The 23,571-nt window shown below is 32.1% G+C and overlaps 4 protein-coding genes across 11 annotated transcripts in view; 2 read left to right on the forward strand and 2 right to left on the reverse strand.

The window, feature by feature from the left end:
* Nucleotides 1-1,233: 1,233 nt before the first annotated feature.
* Nucleotides 1,234-5,815, reverse strand: Rpn13 (regulatory particle non-ATPase 13). Of its 5 annotated transcripts, none has more exons than XM_070308141.1 (5): nt 5,494-5,815; nt 5,184-5,300; nt 4,757-5,093; nt 4,555-4,700; nt 1,234-2,173 (listed from the first exon to the last, which is right to left on the reverse strand). In XM_070308141.1, exons 1-5 carry the CDS (start codon nt 5,692-5,694, stop codon nt 1,691-1,693), a joined length of 1,284 nt encoding a protein of 427 aa, XP_070164242.1. In that variant the 5' UTR covers nt 5,695-5,815; the 3' UTR covers nt 1,234-1,690. The 5 variants fall into 5 exon arrangements, with proteins under 5 accessions (XP_070164242.1, XP_070164244.1, XP_070164243.1 ...); XM_070308143.1 differs by having other exon boundaries at nt 1,242-2,013; nt 5,494-5,814; XM_070308142.1 differs by having other exon boundaries at nt 1,243-2,173; nt 4,555-4,682; nt 5,494-5,813.
* A 545-nt stretch (nt 5,816-6,360) lies between these two features.
* Csul (protein arginine N-methyltransferase 5) lies at nt 6,361-11,022 on the forward strand. 3 transcript variants are annotated; one of them, XM_070308207.1, is made up of 13 exons: nt 6,361-6,515; nt 6,601-6,721; nt 6,817-6,935; nt 7,057-7,283; nt 7,520-7,699; nt 7,783-7,992; nt 8,083-8,291; nt 8,354-8,476; nt 8,669-8,844; nt 8,939-9,142; nt 9,225-9,406; nt 9,474-9,542; nt 10,935-11,022. In XM_070308207.1, exons 2-13 carry the CDS (start codon nt 6,633-6,635, stop codon nt 10,977-10,979), a joined length of 1,833 nt encoding a protein of 610 aa, XP_070164308.1. In that variant the 5' UTR covers nt 6,361-6,515; nt 6,601-6,632; the 3' UTR covers nt 10,980-11,022. The 3 variants fall into 3 exon arrangements, with proteins under 3 accessions (XP_070164308.1, XP_070164307.1, XP_070164309.1); XM_070308206.1 differs by lacking the exon at nt 10,935-11,022 and having other exon boundaries at nt 9,474-9,955; XM_070308208.1 differs by lacking the exon at nt 10,935-11,022 and having other exon boundaries at nt 9,303-9,406; nt 9,474-9,955.
* Nucleotides 10,999-12,474, forward strand: Ppl (glycine cleavage system H protein, mitochondrial). Its single transcript, XM_070308211.1, has 3 exons — nt 10,999-11,286; nt 11,652-11,795; nt 12,105-12,474. Exons 1-3 carry the CDS (start codon nt 11,139-11,141, stop codon nt 12,332-12,334), a joined length of 522 nt encoding a protein of 173 aa, XP_070164312.1. The 5' UTR covers nt 10,999-11,138; the 3' UTR covers nt 12,335-12,474.
* Nucleotides 12,475-12,905: 431 nt separating this feature from the next.
* Nucleotides 12,906-23,571, reverse strand: part of Ftz-f1 (ftz transcription factor 1) — a 68,926-nt gene continuing 58,260 nt past the window's right edge. The window contains exons 2-6 of one of the 2 annotated variants that reach the window (XM_070308204.1): nt 18,711-19,450; nt 17,417-17,675; nt 16,975-17,075; nt 16,714-16,878; nt 12,906-16,376 (exon numbers count right to left, since the gene is read on the reverse strand). In XM_070308204.1, coding sequence (XP_070164305.1) covers nt 16,732-16,878; nt 16,975-17,075; nt 17,417-17,675; nt 18,711-19,450 — 1,247 coding nt within the window. In that variant the 3' untranslated portion in view covers nt 12,906-16,376; nt 16,714-16,731. The remainder of the gene's footprint in view (nt 16,377-16,713; nt 16,879-16,974; nt 17,076-17,416; nt 17,676-18,710; nt 19,451-23,571) is intronic. The other variant, XM_070308205.1, reaches the window with a different exon arrangement.

Below are 23,571 nucleotides of genomic sequence, written 5' to 3' on the forward strand. Positions count from 1 at the left end.
CGCGTTCCAACCTTTTCACAGATTGTACTATATATATATATATATATATATATATATATATCTCAAAGGAGGTTCATGAATTATCTTTGATGCTATTAACGTTTAAAGAGGAAAATATATGTATGAGACACCCGATAATATTTATATTTCGACCTATATTTTATACGTTCGTTTATATCGTAGAGAGAAATCTTGACTCTCACTGTTCGATTTTTCAAACGTTACTTTTGTTAAAAAGAGATACATTTTATTTATTACCATTCTTTGTTAAGAACTATTTATTGGTTTCGTTCTTAAGATTTTTATGTAGTCGATGTTATTTAATTTATAGGTATTTTGCTATACTGATCATGTTTAATTAACACTTTTATATATCATTCGCTTATGTCAACATGTCGATATTAAAATTTTACGCATAAAATAAATCGATTGGAGCAATTTTTCTTATTTTTTTATACATGTATGTATATGCATACTTTTATTTCATAAATTGATATTTATAGCTAGAAAAACCCCAAAAAATATTCCGCTCTTTAAAATTTATATTATATTATTACGTGCAAAATGTGTTAATAATAAATATGATTAAATATCTGTAGTTTTATCATAAGGAGATACTACTGAAAGTACCCAGAACTTTGGCTTCTCCAGCTTACAATTGTGCCTGAATGATGTCATAATCAAACAACCAATAAAATACTGCCATGAATCAACTATGCAACACCTGACAACATTTCACGACGTCCCCCCAACCTACCATCCCTTCCTTGACCTAACCTCTTTTTTCCTAGCGAAAAAAGGAAATTAATTAAAATTATTACATCAAATGTTTATTATAATTATTATAATTCGATATTATGATAATTTACGGACGTATCTCGTTTTTTTTATTCAATCCAGCCAAATTGATAAAATAGACCCTTGATATTAAATATCGATTATCGCGAAGGGCCAATAAAGCGCTTGTGCGTCGTAAACAAAGCTGCCCGATTGGACCATCGTTTTCCCGCTTTTTTTGACGATTTTATATTTCATTGCAATTATCTGTCATAACAATTTAGTGCATTGTGAATAAAACATACATTATTCTTTTCTAAGACTGTTTTCCTTTAATTTTAGATAATACAATCAATTTCATTCTAAATATATATACTTAAATATGCTATCTATATATATATATAATAAATATAGCGGATAAAGAAATTGTATTATTTGTTAAATTCTGCATTTTATTTAAGCAATAATAAATCCAATAAACATGTATTGTATGTATACAAAATTGTCCATTATTCGTATATATGTGTAATTTTAATAAATATACATGATCAAATTTTCTATTCGTTTCCGTTTAACATTTCTCTATATCGACATGTTTACTAATCTTTCATTGATGTATAAATACAGGATTATCGAACACTTAGAAAAACATTTGCATATATATTTTCAAAAAACATATTTCCTAAATTATATCGGAGAGGAATATGGTATCTATTAAAAAGACTTGTATTGTAATAGATTATTATATAACATAATATATATATATATATATATGCAATGTGCATGGTTTCTATATAGAAAAAAAAAACCTGTCAAAGATGCGTAGAAATCCTATTCTTAATCTAACGCCATGCCTTCATCGTCATCGTCCTTATCGGGACTAGCGGCTGATGGTGATTGCTTCTTACTCTTGTCATCCTGTCCCTGTTGTGTTTGCTGTTGTTCCTGACCGCTCTTCACTTCGGACTCCAGAGCGCTGACGAATTCTTCGATGTTTCCACCGGCTGCGGCATTGATGGCATCCGATCCCAAGCCGAATTGACGGATGACAGGGCCCGCCTGGCCCGACTGCAAAGCAGACCAGAACATTGATAGCGCCTGGGAGAACTGGGGAGACGAGAGCGTGGTAGACAGGTTGTCCCCTGGTGGTAAGTGCATGTTCATGGCACTCTCCAGGTTCTCCGTCGTACAGATCGCCGCCGGGATGGCATTGGTCAGCTCTGTCGCCACGCCCCTCTGCCGGACAATAAGCTGCGCTGTAGCTGGACGAAAACAACAGATATACCCGGAGAAACTTCCCCAACTGCTCAGCAGGGCCAGAGTCTCCGACAACCAGGAAAAGTTCAGATGGATAATAGTATTGAATAGTGAGAAAACCATGCCTCTGCCTTGCGATCTGTATGTTATTTGATCATAATCCTCTCTTTAATAACTATTAAGTTTAGTAACTAAATTGATAGTTAATTCTTGAAAAATAATTATTCCACATACACATGCTCTATTTTTAATACTTCTTATGAAAAAAGTATATTTTCTGCTAAATACAACTTAAAAGCATATAAAGCACGCATTAGTAAACATAATTTTATAGTGATATAAAAGATGTATAAAATGCTTAACATTTTTTTTAAAGGATTTATATATCACATTATTTTTATATATCACATTGTATGCAACTGTATTAAATGATTATGTGATATTGAGTGTGTAAATGACAAAATGTGTATGTGTATATTATATGTGCAATTCTCTCATAAATTATTAAAACTTTACCGAGTTTCATAAACAGAGAAAAACATATTATTTTCCACAAACATATGAACTAACTTTTAGTTGTAGCATACATTAAAATTCCAATTTAATATAGATGACACATTAGTTAAGTTCAAAATCCATTAATCTATCATAAATTTTTTTAACCATAGTTTAGTTAATTTAAATGCATAACATAATAACAATATTTTCAATTTGTTAATAACTTTCGCACTATAACAATGTACTACACAATTCTTCTAATTTTCATCGTATGAATAATCAACACAAAAAAATTCCTTCTTATTCAATTGTTTTGTTCATTCAAAGAACAGCTTTAGATACTTATAAAACAGTGATTGAACGAACACTGAACTTTTCCAGCTAACTTCTGTTATCAAGAATGGCACTTTATATCACTGATAATAATAGCAGCTATAAAAAATATGCAATTAGTAATATAATCTTATTTTTTAAATTCTCAATATTTTCTTGTCAGGTCTCATGTCAAGAACTTTTCTAGATAGATTTTCTCTTAGTTTTTGATTGCACATATGTACAATGTCACATAATTTATTTTTGCTTACACAATACTCTCTCTTTGTATCATGTTTTTATATACATACATTTTGTAAAAATAATCCATTTATCTCATTTTACTCTCCTACATTAATATAGAAATGATTTTAACGCAATCCGATAATTTTCAATATTGTTTTATCATTTCACTTGATAAGAAAATTATAGATTGCACATATTCAATAACATAAAATCAGTCACAGATTTATAATATTATATTATATTAATAATATAGAAGAATCTCTGACAAAAAATTTCCAGAAATGTATTAAGAGTATGTATGATCTTGCATTTTTTTTTTTTTTTTTTTTTTTTTTTTTTTTTTTTATTACAATGATAAGATTAAAAGTGGATTTAATCTTATCATTATGTTTCAAAAGACATAATGTCTATTGATATGAATTAAACTCTAGAAATTGATGTTATAAACAGTTTTAATAATATATTATTATTGTTATTATGTAACTATAAAAATATTTATATATAATTTTATTTATAAAATATAAATAAATATAAAATGTTTTAATATCAAATGCAAAACCATTTTCAAACATAGACAAAATTTAATTGCATAATATATATATCACTCTTTAAGAAATTGATAAAACTTTTAACTTATTGCTATATGATTAAAGATATTTTTGCTGAAAAAAAAAAACTAGTTTTTTATATAATATTTAATATTGCAGTTTTTATTTAAGCATTTATTTAGTAAAAAATATGAACAAAAATGATGCACATGTTTATATGTTATATGTTAAAACAAAATTTTTTCTAAAAATTTACTAATATATATATTAAGTAAATATATAATTTACTAATATATATATTATATAAACACTTTATAATGCAATAATGCATATAATGTATTTAACTTTTGTTTGACATTTTTAAAAGGCAAAATGTCCCAGAATCATCGAATATCTTTGTGACTGCTTCTTTTATGGCAAATTCGGAAAAAAATAGACACTTATTTAAAATTAATTAAAAGATAAAATTTTGTCTTCTATTTTATTCTCAAAGCTTAATTGATTGAAAACTTGTTGAAAAATGTAAAAATGATAAATGTCTATATTTTATTAAATAAAAACTAATTAATTCCAGAAAGGCTAAAGAATTTAAATAAGGATTTGCTCTGTGTAAACATATACTTATGTAATAAGCATTAAAAATTTATGACAGATATCTTCTTTAAAAATACTGTGTCTTACATTAGAACTGCTACCATTTAATTATTTCATGCTAATTCAAAATTTTAATCAAATTGTTATAATGTTATTAAAAAATAGAATATTGCACTATACTTTGGATATCTGGTGATATCACCCAGCCAGCAAATTTTTTTAGCAAATTTGATTATTCTCTAATTAAAGTCAAAAGCAAATAGAATATACATATATTCAGATTCATGCATTAGATAGATAAGAAGAAATGATATAACATTACCTGTGCAGCTGGTTCGGTCCGAGATGGTGTAGGAATTTCTGATAAAAAATTCTGCAAGTCACTAAGCTGTATTCTATTGTTTGAACTTGCTGCTGTTGTGGCTGGAGTGGACGGAGCTGGTGTTCTCGCTGACAATATATTATTATCTAGATAATATATCGTCAAAATATGCTGTTGTAATTGATTAAATAATTTGACTTACTCGAAGATTTAGAATCTGTATTGGGTCCAGGAGTTAACGAATGGGGTGGTCTGGCTATGTTAGTAGTGGTCGGAGTAGATGAAGTTGTGGTGGAAGCTCTTGTACTTTGAACATTATGTGGTCTATTCATTGTTCCTAATAAACTACCTAGACCACCGATCTGGCCAACACCACCAAATAATTGTATAAGTTGTTGTTGCGACATGTTATTCAACAAATTCTGAAGATCTCCTTCCGCATTAGCACCGCCGCTTCTTTGGGACCCTGGTGTCGGCGGATTATTAAGTACATCATTAATTTTTCTGCAGTGCTCTTCATCCTTATCAGTTTTAAGATCCTGCAAAAAGAAAACATGAGCATTTTCAATTGTAAATTTCTATATAATAGTATATACAGAGTATACACCAATATAAAATTATATTTTTACCTGTAGCCAAAAGAAGAACTTCTTACTCGACGACTTGAATCGTAAAAGATATACTCTGCCAGTTTTACACTGAGGAACATGTTTAAATTCGCAATCGTCAGGAAAGATAATTAAATCCTGAAAAAAACATTTATATAGATATATATATATAATATTTATATCATAGATATATTTAATACAAATGATAAATCAATATACTCTAATGTACAATTAAGAATAAAGCAATTTTTAGAGTGTGAGAATTAAAAAGCGTACGGCAAATTGGTCAAATTTTTAGAGATTCTTTAAAGAACAAGAATTATCATCGTACATCTTCAACTACTCCGGTGGTGCGATCCTTCCAGCAGAAATGCATTAACGAATCATCGGATTGATAGACGTAAAGCTGACCCTTTCGCGTGTCCGGATAAACCATCTTTCCTTTCACGGTCATCTTGCCAGCCTTGAATTCGACTAGATTTTTTGAGGCGCCACGCGACGCGTTATTACCGAAAAGTGCTCCGCTGGACATTTTTGCTGATATATATATAAAAAGATTGCTTTTTTTAACACGAACAAGATCGAACGACTAATTCACCACCTTACTCACGAGACGCGCCGATGACACTGCACTTTAAGATGGCGGTGCGAAAAGTAGAGCAGACTCTATGGCATAAGAAAAAAAGAGAAAGAAGATAAATTAAAGAAAGGAAGAGCGAGAAAGAAGAAAAGCCAAGACTTCAACTACTAGCGCCACAACGTATATTTTATTTTCTTTTTTTCTCTTCTATATCCGATTTTATATTTTGAAATATATCCGTTCGAATGCAAATACAATATGCGAAATATATTTCAAACGTAACAGGAGAGCATGAAAACTGGACATAATTTGTACTCGGACCAATCAGGATAATCGTGAATAAAACACTATGAGAATTTTCCAGTAAGAAACACACATCAACACAATTGGCTATAAAATAGAAAAATTTTCGGGTCTTTAAAAATTCTCTATTCAATAGCCAATTGCGTGACATCGTGTTTCGACATTATGTTTTTACCACGCTTTTTTTGCTGAAGAGATCCCTTTATATTCGCGATATTTTCTATGGTTGCAATGAACTCTCTTGGACTCTTGGACGCGTATTTATATGAAACAAACTACATAACGTTATGCACGTGTGCACATATTAATTTTATTTATTAATCGTGTTCCTTTAAGTGTTGCATTGTCGATATAAAACGAGAATACAGAATATTGTTATTAGTGTTTTTATCGAATTACAGATGATTTATTATGATTGTATGTTTAATTGAAATCATTTAAAATTTGTATATTGCCGGCTTTCATCTCCTGTAAGGTTATTTAATATAATATGTAAGAGAAAAAAAAGAAATACAATTGAAATCATATTTATCACATAAATCAACTGTATTTCAGAAAAGAAAATATATATTTAATTATATATTGCAATGACAAATCAAAGACCAGTTTCCTGTGGATTGGATTTCTGCCACGCTGCAAATTTAAATGAATGTCTAGTTTATGCAAACGATTCAAAGTAAGCCATCATTAATTTTATATATTTTATTCATTGAGTTTTCAGCATATTTATTTCATGTTATGCTACACTTGTATTTTGCTTCACGCTTTCAGATATGACTTTATATGCATTCCTTTGGTCCATCCTTTATTCAATAGAGAATTTATCTCTGGTCCTGCCAAGGATCGTCCAGGACCATTTACCAGGCCTGATTTAATTTTATGTAGTTCAGGTATATAAATTATAAATATAACTTTATATCTCTATATTAATTATATATATCAATATTATTAATACTTTAAATATAAATAAATCAAAACTGTATATATGCAATCCACAATATTATTTTGCAGATTGGAATAATTTAATAATTGGCAAATTTTCGCCATTTATCAATGTGGATTCGACCAACCCAATTATTAGAAAAAATAGTGAAGAAACCTTGAATCAAGAATTAAGTTTAGTTAGCCATTTTGGTTTATCAGGAGCAACTTTAAAATTAAAACATGGGATAAATAAAAATGTGAATCTTGCAAGAATTATTTCTGACAAAATATCAAATAACAATACTAATTTTCAGGTAACAATTTTTATTTTAATTACTTTAAAAAATTGTTTCATTCATGAGAAAGAGAGATAATATACTTTTATAAATAAATATCTTAGAATAAATGTGTCTAATGTATCTTATATGAATTAAAAAGAGAAGAAGATATGCTTATCAAGTATATAGAACCTTCATTTTTTTATTTATCTCAAATCATAAAATAAGGATAGTGTGCAATTTAAAATAATTAAAATATTCTATTAATATAGGTATGGATACAAGTTCCTATGGAAAATCCAATTAGACAAGCCTATTCTTATAGGACAGAGGATTGTCCAATAGACGAGAATCCATGGGAATGGTGGAATGTATTTAGAACAATATGTGACTATAATAAAAGACTAGGGGTTGCATTAATTGTTAGTCATGACGTCCCTGAAATGGAAGAGGTAAACTTTTTAAAAATTAAAATTATTCATTATAAATATCAATGTACAATGCATCAATAAAATTACTCTAAACTTAAATACAGATAGATAAATGGCTTGGAGAACCAGTGAGATGCTTGATTTTACCAACAACGATATTTCTAACTAATAAAAAAGGATATCCGGTACTAAGTAAAGCACATCAAGCAATAGTAAAAAGATTCGCCGCATTAGACGTACAATTCATTTTGACGGGCGCAACACGTTATCAAAGTATTAGCTATTATCATAACTATCTTGATTATCTATGGAAGGTAAAGCTGTAAGAAAATTGAAAACAGTTGTATCATAAGATTAATACTTTATTTCATAGAACGTAGAAAATAATGTTTTCATTCCTTTAGGGATGCCAGAGTGATGGAACAATAGAAAAATTTGCTCGAGGATACGAAGATTATCTGCAGTGTCCGTTACAACCTTTAATGGATAATCTCGAATCGCAAACTTATGAAATATTTGAAAAAGATCCTGTGAAATATCGAGAGTACCAGAGCGCTACATACAAAGCTATCAAAGCAATTGTATCCAAGATTAAGGAGGAAGAAAGAAAAATGTAAGGTAGAACATGTAATAATGTGATATCTGTAAAGGAATACAATAATTGAAAATTTTTAGAGTCATTATGGTAGTTGGTGCTGGAAGAGGACCACTTGTAACCGCATCTCTAAATGCTGCAGAAATGGCCTATCGGGAAGTAAAAGTATATGCAGTAGAGAAGAATCCGAATGCTGTGATAACGTGAGAATTTTTTAAAATAAAGATTTTATGTCCACACAGATGTTGTATGTGTCTGTATACATGCAATATCTAGATATTTTGTGCATGCGTACGTGCGTGCATGCGCGTGCGCGCGCGCGCGCGCGCGCGTGTGTGTGTGTATGTGTGAGTGATATTTAAGTATATACTGTTTCATATTATCCACATTTATAGATTACAGGCTCTTCAGAGAGATATATGGAAAAACAAGGTTACAGTAGTATCATGTGACATGAGGGACTGGAATCCTCCTGAAAAAGCTGATATTATTGTTTCTGAATTACTTGGGTCCTTTGGTGATAACGAATTATCTCCGGAATGCTTAGATAATGTCATGAAATTCTTACAAGGTTTGTATTGCATACTGTATTATATAAATTGCGGGTATTATAAATAATACAAAAATTTTTAATTATCTACTTTTTTGGTTTATAAATTTGTTAGATGATGGAATCAATATACCACAATCATACACTTCATATATTGCCCCTATGCATTCCTCTAAACTGTACAATGAAGTAAGACAACTTAGAGATAAAGATAAACATCCATTAGCTCATTTTGAAACTCCATACGTGGTGCATCTTCAAAATAAATATGACATAGCAAATCCAAAGCCACTTTTTACATTCAAACATCCAAATACAGGTTTGTATAAATATGAAACATCCATCGCACAAATTTGTCTGCATTTTAATTATTTTAATTTTTTTTATTTGTAATTATTTAGATGTTATTACTGATAATTCGAGATACGAAACAAAAACTTTTCAAGTGGAACAGAATTGTGTGTTACATGGATTTTCAGGATACTTCACGGCAATTCTATATGAAAATATCACATTAAGCATAGAACCTAGCACATATAGCCCAGATATGTTTAGTTGGTTCCCAATCTTCTTTCCAATTAAGGTATACATAAAGTAATATAATATATAAACCCTGATAGATATGAAGATAAAAATATTTATTGATGCAGGAACCAATACAATTGAAAGCAGGAGACGAGATAGTGGTTCACTTTTGGCGCAGATGTGATTCTAAAAAGGTATGGTATGAGTGGTGTCTTAGCAAACCTGTCCCAGTCTCGATTCACAATTCAACTGGTCGTTCTTCCACTATTGGATTATAATGTAATAATTCTGATTTTTCTTTATGTGTTTAAAAATTTCTTGTCAACATACGTTGACATAGTTTATTAAATGTCGATTGTATAACTAAATCTTTATGGAGAATTATAACATTTTATAATAATTACATAATTAAATATTTCTAGCAAATCTAGGCAACATTACATATATTAACATAATATTTTTGTATTAGTTTAATTTATGACTTGTAAGATTGCCTAATTCTTAATATCATGACAAGAATTCAATTTGATAATAGAACTTGATGTAAAATTAATATGAATATTTCTATTTATGTATGGTTGATGCAGAAAAGTACTATTTCCAAAAGGTTTATTACTTTATATTACTTTGAAAAAAATTATATATACTCAAACATAAAATTTTTTCATCATCTAGTATAGGTTCACTCATTCATTGAGTGATAATTATTGATGCTGTAAAATGATAAAAAGATTACAGGAATATATATATATATATATATATATATATATATATATAGGCATAAAAGATACTTAAGTAGTCGATGCATGAAAGAGAATGAATGCTATTTTACTATAGACATTTTTTTATATGCTGATAAGTTTATATGACACCGATCTCAGAGGTCAATGATATGCTAGAACTTTGATAACTTATATGACGAAATATTCTCAACACGTGACTGTCTCATTAACTATCTCATAAATTCACGTGATGTACAGTTCAAGTAATCAAGTAATATTATGTAAATTCCATATGAATACATGTAAGTAGCATTATCAAATCTTATACTCATATGACAAATGATTTTAAATGTACATATGTACATTTAATGTTTATAATAAATTTCTACTTTCTTGACACATCAGCAAATTCTTCTTTTTTTGTATAAATTCTTTTAATTTATCAAAAGGAAAACAAAAAATTACAATCCTGTTGGAGTATGTGTATAGAAACATAAGAGTTTCTTTTTATAGATTGTATTAGAAAAGTTGCGACTCATAATTTATGTCAACAAAATCTGAAAATATTAACAAGCTGACGAATAACATTCAAATGCGAATATTTAATTGCTCAGAATGCTGACTTTGATAATTGAAATATAAAACTAATTCAATAGCTCAAAGGTTGGAAATCATTTGCTGAAGAATCACGATGTTGGAATTATACTTTTACGATTATTTAGACGGAACAATACAAATCACTATTTGAAGAAGGTGTACTCTCTATAAGGGTGGAAAAAAGTGCTCATTATTAGCGGATCTTTCATATGTTATTATACGGATATATATTTATGTGTTTATCGGTTCTCGTGTTGGCTCGTTTAGATATTTAAATATTTAGATTACTCATTTCTCCGGGACAAGAGATAAGAGAGCTAATGACGACAGAAGCAGCCGAGCAGCGGAGTTTCCTCTCTCATTATTCGACCTGATTCTGCCAGCGATCGTTGTTTTACTCGCGGAAAGAGTTGAAACAAGAAGGTTAGATCGTGCACGGATCACGCACGATCGCGATACAGGGTGCTAAAAATGGCACGATTGATGGTACAAACCGGCCGGTGCGCGATAAAAACGTTCGTCTTGCAAGGCAGGAACGATTTATTCGGCAGAACCACGCAATCGAAAACGTCTCTCGCAGCATTGCGTTCCATAACCACAACTCGATACTTGAGAGCTGGTAAGTGTGCAAGAATAGCGAATCGATGTGCCTGACTTTAGTCTCTTTGAAGAACACAGATAATATCTGGAAAAAAATATATATATATATATTAGTATTAATTATTAATAAGTTATGGTGGTACCAAAAAATCTGTAGCAATTTTTCTCCTACAAGAACTTTTTCACAATTTTCCCATTCAGTCTTGTAATGATGTAATAATAAATAATATAATAAACATTAGCAATTTGATTAGTTTTATCTCATTATTTCATCCAATACTATAATTTACGTTACTGATAATTAATTGCATATTACTTGATTATTTTAATATAAATAAATCATAATTAAAGCTACAGTTGCGATAAATACACGATTTTTTTTAGAACGATGGTATACCGATAAACACGAATGGATAACAGTGGACGGCAAAGTGGGCATAGTCGGTATATCGGATTACGCGCAGGATGCGCTCGGAGATGTGGTATTCGCGCAACTACCTGATGTGGGATTTACGGTCAAAAAAGAAGGTAGGGACAGATACTTTTTTTACACAACAATTAGACTTTGGCAAAAATGAGATTCTAAAAAATTAAAAAGATTAATCTGTATATGCCCCGCCAAAAATTTTTAGTGTTCTATCTCTGGAATATATAAAACATTCTTAGATTTATATTACATTTTATACTTACATTTTTATTCCTGTAAATTAAATATATAAATATTATTTGACTGATGAAACCTTGCATATATTATATAACATACACATAATATAATTTTTAAGTTTGAATCTGTACGATCTTTTCTCATATAGAAAGTTCAAAACTATGATATTTTAGAGGAATGCGGAGCTCTAGAATCAGTGAAGGCAGCTTCGGAATTGATAAGTCCAGTCAGCGGAAAAATTATAGAGAAAAACGAGACGGTCGAAAATAAACCCAGCTTAATTAATACATCTTGTTATGAAGAAGGTTGGCTGTTTAAAGTAGAATTAAACAATTTAGATGAAATTAAAAGTTTGATGAACGAAGAGGCTTATAATAAGTTTCTAAAATCAGATGCGCATTAAATCCACAAACTAGAATAATTTTCTTTAGCATAATTAACAATTCTATTTGATATTGAACTTAAATTGACAGTTTTTTTATATATTAAAAACTCTCGTTTTTAAATAAATGTATATATATATACACATATACACAAACTATATGAATATATAAACATATATTTCTCATTGTATTTTATGAAGAATTGTTATAAGCTTTACATCTCAATCATTGAAAGCAGCTGACATAAATCATTTTATTCAGGTTTATAAGTAATGAAAATGAATGTTAATCCTTTTTAATGAAAAATTTAGTGCATTAGCAATAGCGTTTGATGTTTTCTTAGTACATGTATGATTTTAATTATCCGTATTATAGTGATGTCAATTATTATATTACTGTTATTGTTACTACAAAATGCAAATATGTTGTATGTTAATGTATCACATGTATACAATATAGCTCCATATAAAGATTTTTTTTTTTTTCTTAGCATGTCAAAAATTGATATTTATTGCGATAGTTGCATTATCTTTATTAGTCACTGTGCAATGTTCTTTGTATTATATTTATACAAAGCAAACAAATATTGTGATACGAGTTGTTTAATACATGAATAATAGCATTCAAGTTACGAATTATGATAGTATTTCTTTTTTCTTTCTTTTCAAGTGCACAAGGACATCAAAATTTTGTAATAATTGTACATCCTAACAAGTGATTGAATAATCATAAAATACTATTTCCGAATCTCGCAAAATGGCATATTGACTGATATATCATTTTCAACTCTCCTTCCGAATATGTCTTTAGTAATTTGGTAATCTGGTACTGAATGAGGAAAATAATGTCATTGTGGAGGTTCAACCAGTATAGCGTATAAAAAATAGCACTGTTAGCTCTAGAAAGGAACAGTTATCTGTTAATAATAAAGATATATTTACAGTCAATTATAATTTTTCTACATAATTTACAATTGCCAACTGCTAATGGCAGTGTTATAACAACGCATAATAGTTCTTTTTTCTTTTAAACTTTATTCCAATGTTTTATTGGATCAAAGAATCACATTGATATTAAATTAGATTATTTGCCAATCATAATTGGTAACTGTACATATTTAACATAAAAAAATATACATAACGCTGTAATTATCGTATTTACTAACAACTTACAATTGTTAATAAACATGTTATGACAGATCGAATCATTAATCGGGATGGACTTGCATATAGGATGAGGCGTTTATAGAGCGTGGCGTATTAATAAAATGTGTTTAAGAAAATATATCCATTTTAGAAGAAAATATCTGAAGGAAAACTTGCAAAATGCAGCAAGGGAAGATGTAGTGCTTATATAATACTAGATGCCATTTTTCAAAGAACAATGATAATGTGATCGTCTTTTTCAACATAATTTTTTTAAATATTTGCGTAACTTTTAGCACCATGTAAATGTTCATATTGCTGTATTAATAAAAACGTGCTTATAAATGCTTCTGATATAATCTCATTACTTCGTTTACATGTATCTTCATAGGCATACACACTTATGTTATTACATGCTTATAGAATTACAATGAAAAAATAATTAATGTCATAATTAGAAAATTTGCATTAATATTTAATCAATGTTGTAATTAGATGCAAAACTTATATTAATATTTAAAAAAATCATATTATTTAATTTTCTTTGATCATCAAATTTTCTAGAAAAAAATAATCTTTCATTAATAAAAAAATTTTTTTCGAAAAATTTTAATTTTAATAAAAAAATTATATATTTTTAGGGTAAAAATATTATTGCCATTAAATATCATCTTCCAAAATCCTATGCGTATAATTTTTATTTATAAAAAGAAAAAAGATCTTTTCCTAAAATTAAATTTTAAAAAAGATCAATATGTCACGCTTTACATGCCTTAATCCTATATACCAATATATATACATAGAGCTATATTTTCAAAATTTAGTTTTTTTTCTTATTAACATAGAAAGAGAGAGATGATTGCGATTAATACGATTTGTCCCAAAATTATCAGACCGACACGTTCAGCAGGAGGTCTCAGAAATGAAAAAAGACGATGTACAATAAATAAACGGTAGCGTGAACTTGTCTCACCCAAACAGCAATGTATGATTTAAAGCGATTTTTTTCAATTGTGATCGTAGTAACTAATATATGGTAAGTGACACAATTATAACTAATTTGCAGAAGATACAATAATAATAACTAAAATCTAAAATATGGACATATACAATGGATACGATATTTTTAATAAGTTGTATTACATGTCGTAGTTTCCTAATGTGTAATTATACACACTGTACGGATTAAAAATATCTGTTTATGCATATTACATTCACTCATTTCGCTCAAATTGCTATCTGGGCGTCTATTCTGAGGTATGTGGTTACTAAAAATGTAAAAGTATAAAAACTTAATACAGATATGAAGAGGTAGTCATTCGTGTCGTGAGTTAAATAAAAATCTTTTTTTTTCTTTTTCTTTTGTAAAAAAGCACTGAAGATGAGAATAATGATAAGCCTAGACTGTGTCTCCGATTATATGCAATGTGAAGAACCAGACGATTTGAAAATTTGGGAACATTAGCACTTTCTATATATATCGGTGTATAAAGTCAAACTTGACGATGGACACAAATCTTTACTCGCGCGATAAGTACATGTATGATGCCCTCGATAAAATATTTATTTCTATGGTAATAATACTCGTTACCGCTCTTCTCTTGATTTGATTTAACACTCGATTCTTAATCTAATGTGACGAAGTCGAGTTTTGCGCTTGTCAACAAGTCATTTACAACTCTAGTTATATATATTACGAAAAATCGGTGGAAAAAGTGAAAGTAGTAAAATAGCATTTTTTTCAGCAGGTACGTGTGTTTGATACGTGAATAAATACAAGAGGAGTTGCAACGGGCAACATTACCAATCTACCAGTGCGAGGAGAGATTTCTGTCTCTTTTGTCACATTTAAGCTTTATGTCTGACACAATATTATAATTTCCAATGGCTTTGATATACCACAGGCGTCGAAAAGACAACCTTCACAGCACTGAAGAATTTCTGACTATCGGCTAAATAATAATAATAGTAATAATTAATAATTAATATTTAATAATAATCTATTAGTGAAAAATTTCTACTTTCGATCGCTCTATCTTAACATTTACTAAATATTTCTCTATTTAACAACTGCGATACGCGCGCACGCGCGCGCGCGCGATTATTGTTGTCTTATATATTTAGAATTAACCGCTAGACAATATAGGACCACATAAACCTTGCTCCAATGATTCTTTTATTTCTTAAAACAGAATCTTTATTATGGTACAACATACAGTAGTAAAATATCGCAATTTGTAGTTATTCCTTTCCGCCACCTATTTGAAAAGTAATAAAGAAGATACATGAATAAGATTCTAAAATTAGTGAAGACATTAAGTAGCTAATGATTTTTCCTCAAGAGTAACCAACAGAAATATATTTATTTCATTTCATTATTCAACTATACACAAAATATTATAATTACATATTTAACATGATCCGTACTTTACAACATAATTGGAATGTGTTAACTAGTATTTACAGTATAGTAGCCCTGCTGTGTGCAAGTGTGACAAAATGCAGATTTTTTTTTTATAGGAAATTCTAAGGATGCCCAGGTGGCTGTGCGATAACACATATGTATATCACATACAAGTTCATTGTCATTCAAGTATGCCCATTGAATCCCTTGCAGAAGCACGATTGATCTGGAGAGAGAGAGGAGAGACTTTGATTCTCTTTAGCAGTAGTACGATAAATATTTCGTTTGAGTGAGAGCAAGGCTTCAGTGGTGTGTGTGGTATGCTTAAAAATAAATTCGCTTCTAAGTATTAGAAAAATAGCTTTACTTATTTAGACAAAAGTTGCCTGCCCTTTGACCAATATTTTTTTTTGTTTAACCACCCTTTGTACTGTTTTCAAGGCATCTTGCTTACTGTTTCCCTGCTCTTGTACCCGCCAACAGGGGTAATTCTTCACGGATACATCTCTAAAACTTCAACATCAAATATAGAAAATATATGTCACTGTGTTTATATATTTAAATACACTTTATAATACATATACTATGTGTATATATATATATATATATATATATATGTAAAGTATGTGTACGTCTATACTTGATTTGTATGCATAGGTATATCTTGAACCAGGGCCCCTTAACTTGGTCTGATACCTTAGCAGCATTTTAGCTCTTAATAGGTACTTTGAGGTCCACTCTGTCTCACGATTAGGGGCACTAACAGGACTTTCGATATATATGTGTATATATATATATATATATATATATATATATATATCAACGAATTATATTCGATGGCAAAAATTACCAAGAGAAATCGATCGTTTCATTTTCTCTTGGCGTGAAGCATCTCCATGAGAAGCGTTTGCGTCGGTGCGCTTCCGTTGCAATGTTTCTGATAAAGATGCTCTTCTCCTCTAGTTGCCACCTCGTGGATGTCCGGTAATACTGCTAGCAGCTTGTTAAACTTATCCTACGCAGATCGAAAATAAGAACATAATTAAATATCTACTGTCTGCTAACCTACTTTGGGTGAATATATGAGGGAATGTTTCGTAATGAAACGCACCGGTAGAGATGGGTAACAAGCTAGCGTATACTCCATAAGCGTCTGTTGAACCTGCTCGTGACCCTCTTGCACATGCTTTTTGTTTACTAGTCCACGGACATCTGAATCAAATTAAATATATACATTTATGCAGAGAATAAGCACACGTCTTATACAAATTGAATTTATAAATCGTTAATATTATATGTGAGATGTATTTATTTAAAAGTTGGACAAAATATAAAAGTCAAATTATGTTACATTATAACATGTTTCAAATACATTGTTACAGAAAATCTCTATGATGTGACACTTTCTTCAAGAATCATGTTTAAAAGAGATATGTAATGTGTGATAGTCTGTTTTGAAACAAAATGTATGAATCTTACCACTTTAATTATTATCCGTTTCTCAAAACTCGTCGACTTATGAGACGAACACGTATTAATCTGATTTTACTTACCATGATTCAGCAGCATTAGAAATTTCATGCATATGTAATCGGAGGTGTCGAATTTTAATTCCTGAAGTTTCTTGGATAGATCTTTGAAGAGATCGGCCAAGGCAGGAACTCCGAGTAGGCCGAGGCAAAGGAGATCAAACTTTTGGCCATTATGAAGTGTCATCTCGTCGGGTAGACTGTTGTGTAACCTTTGATGAAGGTGGTCTAACACCAACATATCCGACCAAGAGTGTTGTAGTAGCTTCATTTGATCGTCAACCTAATAAATAATTTATTCATTGTGTAAATAGTTTATAAATATTGTAGTAATAAATATATAGGGAAAAAAAAATTTATATTTCGTTTAGAAGCTTATTTAAAAATTTTATATGTCAACGTAACAATAACAATATTTTATTTTCAGAAAGAATGAAACTTAAAAACGTGTATAATGTGCACAATAAAATAATAAATAACGTGCGTTAATAAAATAATAAAATTTAAGTAAAATACAAATAATATAAATATAAATAATGTTAATTGCAACTTTATATATATATATATATATGAATTGTGCCATTAATGTTCATTTTATTTACTTGAGAACATTTTCTTTGCAATAAAAAATATACAAAAAAATAAGTTCAATTTATATGTATAATATTTATAATATGTTTTGAGAAATTTATTTACACGCGTAACATGATTTTAATAAAACTGTAGTATGAAGATCCGGTAGCAACGTACCATATTGTCGATGAAAAGTTTAAATAAAACCGTCTCCTTCCACTTTATAACATTATTTACAAATTCGTCGTGTTGAAGTAAAAATAAAAAATAGTTGCAAAATTTGTAGTTAAAAGTATTTATAATTAACACGGTCCTTCTGCTTTGGGGCAACCGCCATAACCCAGAAACGTATCTTGTTATGACCTAGATATGAGGCGATGCTTGAAATCATTCAGTAGTGATTGTGCAATGCCGTTGGTTACCTCACATCCCCGCTCATAGCGCGAGCAGGCCAGGCAACGACGAGTTATTTATCGGTAAGAACAAAACTTCTCTCAACGAAGAAGATTCTCTCGACACAACTATTGTGCAAATATGATTTTTAATGCGCGTACGACCGTGTAAAACCATGTCATATTACGTCGACATTTTTCCACATTCTTCTCTTTATAAATATTAATATAAATTAAAATATTGCGAAAAAAGAAACGATCTCGATAAAATTGAACTCGATAATAAGAAAAAAAGATAAATAAAAAGTAGCAAATAATACGTTTTAGAAAAACTGCGACTTCTCGATGCTTACCTTGAGATCCTTGAAGAAGGTCGAATTTCTAGCCCAATCCACTTGCGAGAACAGATTCTGATCCAGCACTTTGCACATTAATTCGAACAAGTCCACTTCACACTGATTGTACGTTTGATTTTGTAAGAGTCCAAAGAGAGACGTTTGCCACTCGCGGTCATCGATCGATGACAGAAAGTCCCTTATCATCGGACTAACCGTTTTCAGAGCGGCGGCGGCGGCGGGATTAGGCGCGTAGCCCGCCACCCCGCCGCCGTGAGGCTGCGCGGACTGTTCGCCAAAATTGAAGACCTTCGTCCCGGAGGAGGTGGAATTCGCGGTCCAGGGTTTATTATCCAGACCAGGGTTGAGATTGTGCAGGTGATTACTGCCGCCGTCACCGCCACCGCCGCCGCTGCTGGTGGTGGTGCCGATGTTAGGTTGGGTGGACGGCGCGATCAGCTGGTGCTGACCAGCGCCGCCGGCCTGCGTCGTGACCAGGCCGGCGGCCACGGTCGCCGGGGACGGGCTCGAGTCCGGTGACGAGGTCAGACTCGAGACCTGAGGTATTTGGATCTCTTGCTTGATGTGCAGCAACGGCGTCACCGCGGGCGGATAGCTGGATGGGTCGCCAAGACTGCCGCGTATCGACTGAATGGCCATTTGTCGTTGACGTATAAGTTGCAATTTGCGCGCTCTATCTCTCTTGTACATGGGTCCGAATTTGTTTCTACCTCCCCGCATCCTGTCTGCTCGCACAGCTGGAACAATAGGAAGAATCGCTGACTTTGCTGACTCTCATCGTGATGCTCTCGTTTTATTTATTCTTAAATTCTTAATACCGATCAAAAGATAGGATGCAGCATCTCAATCTCTATCCTTGACGATGCCGCTAACGAGCACGAATGATTTCTCCATATTTTATATTACGTTATTCGATACGGTCTGAAAATCGAGTCGTACTTGATTTTTCAGAATATACATATAGAAAATGAAACGTGTCACAGATGGAAAAATCTATTCTTTAGATGCCTATTCTTTTTTATAATAATAAGTAGTAGCGTAGTATTAACAATTGTTTTAATGACAAATTTAATTAAGCCATATTTATCTCTCCTATAGTACAATATATCGAGTATTTTGTAGTCTTTCACATAGTAAAAAAAAAAAAAAACATCTTTCCATTCAAAAGCTTAACTTCTCGCTTTGGTTTACAATCTTTAGAATGATAATAATAAGTATTTGGAAAATATCTAATAATCTGCATATGTATATATATTTAAAGAATCCGTGATACAATGAAGAGTCGCAAAACTGAAAATGATGAAAGAATTTGAGTTTTTTCGATGACTTTAAAGATCATCTTAGGTTTGCAGACGCGAAGGTAGCGAGACCCGCGATCGATCTGCAGTATAGTCGTAGTGCTCGAGACGATCGTTGCTGAAAAACGCGTGTTCGCCGATCGGGGCAATCGAGGGAAATCTCGCGGGCGTGAATGAAACAACCTTGGCGGTCTTCGGAGTCGGACGTCGACGAAAGCGGAAGTGACGGTTAATCGCTAGATAAGTGGGACAAAGCGTGAGAGTGCGGGTACCGCTTGCTATTTCTGTTATATACACGCGCTACGCAAGATTATGACAGTTGGCGTCTTTCCTATACTCAGCATGCTTGCTATCGCGGACGCATCTAAAGCCGCGACTTTACGCATCAGCTTCTTCAAACTGATCACTGATAAACTACCATCTGCCGTATGAAACTTATCGACGTTCGTCGAGCTATTTGGAAAAAATTTTACATACGAACGTTGAAATGTAATATTTAAGCTTTAAAATACACTCAAACTATACTTTGTATATTAACAATTCTTAATCGTATTTAAATATTGATATTTCTCTAACGAATGTATCGATTAATCAAGATGTAGATTTTTAATAAATAAATGATATCGAGTTGAAGATTTTATATCTTAATAGAATTTTAATGTCAAAATTAATTACAGGCTTATCTGAAATTAAATGCCAAAGTTTCACAAGTTATTTCAAGAATCTCTCAACTTTCGATTGTAATTTCTTCAACGAAGCGAAACATATTGTATAAATAATAATAAATTTCTATCTCAAATATATTCAAATAATTTGATAAAGAGTCAATTTTATGCAATTATATCTCACGAATCTTTTTAAAAGAGAAATAATCGATTCAATATCAATAGACATTTAGAGATACGACGTTTAAATAATTGTCAAAAATATTTTTATCCAACGGATCGTTACTGCAACATCGCGGAAGGAAGAACTCGCGGAGTCAAGCAGAACACGATAATATTATCGGTACGATGGTATCTCGAATCGCAAACGACATTTGCTTTCGATGAGGAATAAATTTTCGAGTACATACGATTTCGGAGAATAACTGGCGGAGTCGTGATACGTGTACACGCGGTTTAATACCCACCGGACCCGTAATCTGTCAACGACGGCGACGCAAAGGATAGAGGCGGCGTCACAATGGTCACTCGCGTAATCCATAATAATCGTCGATTAACGCTCGCCACAGCGGAGTCTCGTAGGCATATTTTACGCTTTTTACTCGCCGTGCGGGCGGTGTTTCCTGTAACGTGTTAAACGCGAAAGGAACACAGCCGGGAGCGTTTCAAACTATGGGGCAAAATTGGTTCCGGAGAGATTTTCGCAAGGAACCGCCGTTTGCAAATCTTTCGTTTTCTACATGTAAATATTGACATCGTACGTCATCGGGTCGTAGAGAATAATAATCATTTGTATATATAAAGAAATTTTTATAAATTATTTTTACACACAGATTTGAACTCATTTTACTACGACGTAGAATTTTTGTTGGCTCGTAACATATATTTCTGGTAAAGTTAAATTAAAATTGAAATATAATTGCATTAAATTTATCTTACATTGATATTCTGATAATGTTTAATATCTAAAAGATAATTAAACGGTGCGTTTTATTATGCCAAGATCAATTCAAGATATGAAATAGTGTGCATGAAATTTTGCAAATGCTGTAACAGAGTTTAGTTCTAGGTGTGTGTGTGTGTGTGTGATTACAAATATTATCTTTGGTTATTAACCTTAATAATTACTAACGAGGGAAATCCTAAAATAATCAACCTTGTTTGGAAAGCAATTCTTATCTCCATTTATGTTCACGACAGTTAATGTGATTTCTTCGATTATCGCATCGACTGTTCTACTATTATCTTCGTCCACTAAAGATGTAATTTTTAAAGGCAAAGACAAAGCAAAGTTGTTCGATGATAAACTATTAGAAAGTCCAACATTATCATTACCACGAAAAATTATTATATTAAGCAAAAGCGTATTACATATTACACAATCTTCGGTCTTGTTACAGAGATATTTTATGCCTGTTTCGCGGAGGGAAATTATTATACTTCTACGTTCAATAATATCAAATCTTCCGTTTTCTTCTGAAAAATCATCGGATATATCGCGTCCTTCTGATTTTGCCGAAATTATTTATATTTTAAACACAGATAATTCATGAATCGTTCTGCAAGTTTTTAAAAATATTGTACATATAACTAATTCGCTTTTATTACGTCAAAATCCTCATCGAGAGATCCAAAGACATTACAGATCTAAAAAAATAGCGAATCATCCGAAAAGCTGCCCAACGCATGTTCATTCACCTATCTCGCTTATCATTTCAGCACCTCAGTCGCGACGCGACTCTCGTAAACCACTCCGCGTTGCGGAGGTCGAGGAGGTCGCGGGTCGCGCGAGCCGCTCCGGTCGCCTCTGAACCGATCTCTCCTGCAGGGGGCAGGAGGAAGGAGGAGAGGGACAGCCGCCGGGACACTCCGGGACGAAAACAGCAGCGTTGCCTATTTTCGTACGCGAAGTGTTCGCCGGTCGCGCATGAAACGGCGAGCGCGCTCGTTGAAAGTGAAAGGAGGTTGAATCGCTCTTGCCCGTCCACTTCTGCCTGCGCCGAGCATAGCCCTGTCCCCCTTCTTGCCCCCGACCTCGCGTATCGCCGCGCGTAAGCCCCGCTCCTCCACCCGCTCCACATTGCCGCCTCCGCCACCCTGAGTACCTATCTATCTCTCTCTCTCTCTTTCTCGCTCGCTCGCTCCCTCCTCCTGCCGCCGTTTCCTCTCCACGATACTATCGATACACTGCGTGGAGTCCGTAGCCATACCATCATCCCGCGGCCCCGCGATTTCGTTTCGGCCGGCCGGGCAAAGGCGCGCTCGCTCCTTTGGCGCGTATGGGCGTACGTGTACACAATAAGCGTATATAATACGTCGCGCGCCGCCGCTGCTCCTTTTCGCTGTTCTTTCTACCTCTCTCTGTCCCGCGCGCGCGCGCGCGAGCTCCGTTCTTTCCACCCTATGGATGATGGCGGTTTCGTGACGCGAACCCAGGTCTTTGTGACTCCGGTGGTGGTGGATTCGACGCGACACGGATCTACATCCTCGAATTAGTGTTCTTTCGTCGAATGAGGAAAAAAATTTGCAAATTATCATATACTGTATGATTCGTAAGGTTCACTACTTATGAGAGTTCATAATCGCGTAAATATTATTATTTTTATCCGTATTATGCGCAGCTAAGAATTACTACTGTAAATGTAGTTAGTATAATTAGCCTATGCACGTTACGTATTATTATTACTGTTATTAGTATAATTATAATGCAATTTTGCTGTTTATCTAATCCTTAATCGATAATCAATGATATATTTCATTGAGAAGTTGAGAGAGAGAAAGAGGAAGCGATGTATCTATGTTGCTATCGGGAAAGAGAATATTAAAGTTGCAGATATCATTTGCTATTATATCTAAATTCATTTAGAAAATGTGGGATTACTCGTTTTTTCATAT

This window comes from Polyergus mexicanus, unplaced genomic scaffold, assembly GCF_030449975.1.
Source record: "Polyergus mexicanus isolate NDT 795.1 unplaced genomic scaffold, iyPolMexi1.0 SCAF_15, whole genome shotgun sequence".
NCBI classification, from domain to species: Eukaryota; Metazoa; Arthropoda; class Insecta; order Hymenoptera; family Formicidae; genus Polyergus; species Polyergus mexicanus.

Excerpts from the sequence above, each read along its gene's own strand:
- Rpn13 (XM_070308141.1), bottom strand. The coding sequence starts at position 5,694 with ATGTCCAGCGGAGCACTTTTCGGTAATAACGCGTCGCGTGGCGCCTCA. Across the intron at positions 5,094-5,183 it reads AGTTCTTCTTTTGGCTACAG|GATCTTAAAACTGATAAGGA; the intron begins GTAAAAATATAA and ends TTCTTTTTGCAG. Across the intron at positions 2,174-4,554 it reads GGACCGAACCAGCTGCACAG|ATCGCAAGGCAGAGGCATGG; the intron begins GTAATGTTATAT and ends AATAACATACAG.
- Csul (XM_070308206.1), top strand. The coding sequence starts at position 6,633 with ATGACAAATCAAAGACCAGTTTCCTGTGGATTGGATTTCTGCCACGCT. Across the intron at positions 6,936-7,056 it reads TTTAATTTTATGTAGTTCAG|ATTGGAATAATTTAATAATT; the intron begins GTATATAAATTA and ends ATTATTTTGCAG. Across the intron at positions 7,700-7,782 it reads ACGTCCCTGAAATGGAAGAG|ATAGATAAATGGCTTGGAGA; the intron begins GTAAACTTTTTA and ends ACTTAAATACAG.
- Ppl (XM_070308211.1), top strand. The coding sequence starts at position 11,139 with ATGGCACGATTGATGGTACAAACCGGCCGGTGCGCGATAAAAACGTTC. Across the intron at positions 11,287-11,651 it reads AACTCGATACTTGAGAGCTG|AACGATGGTATACCGATAAA; the intron begins GTAAGTGTGCAA and ends GATTTTTTTTAG. Across the intron at positions 11,796-12,104 it reads ATTTACGGTCAAAAAAGAAG|AGGAATGCGGAGCTCTAGAA; the intron begins GTAGGGACAGAT and ends ATGATATTTTAG.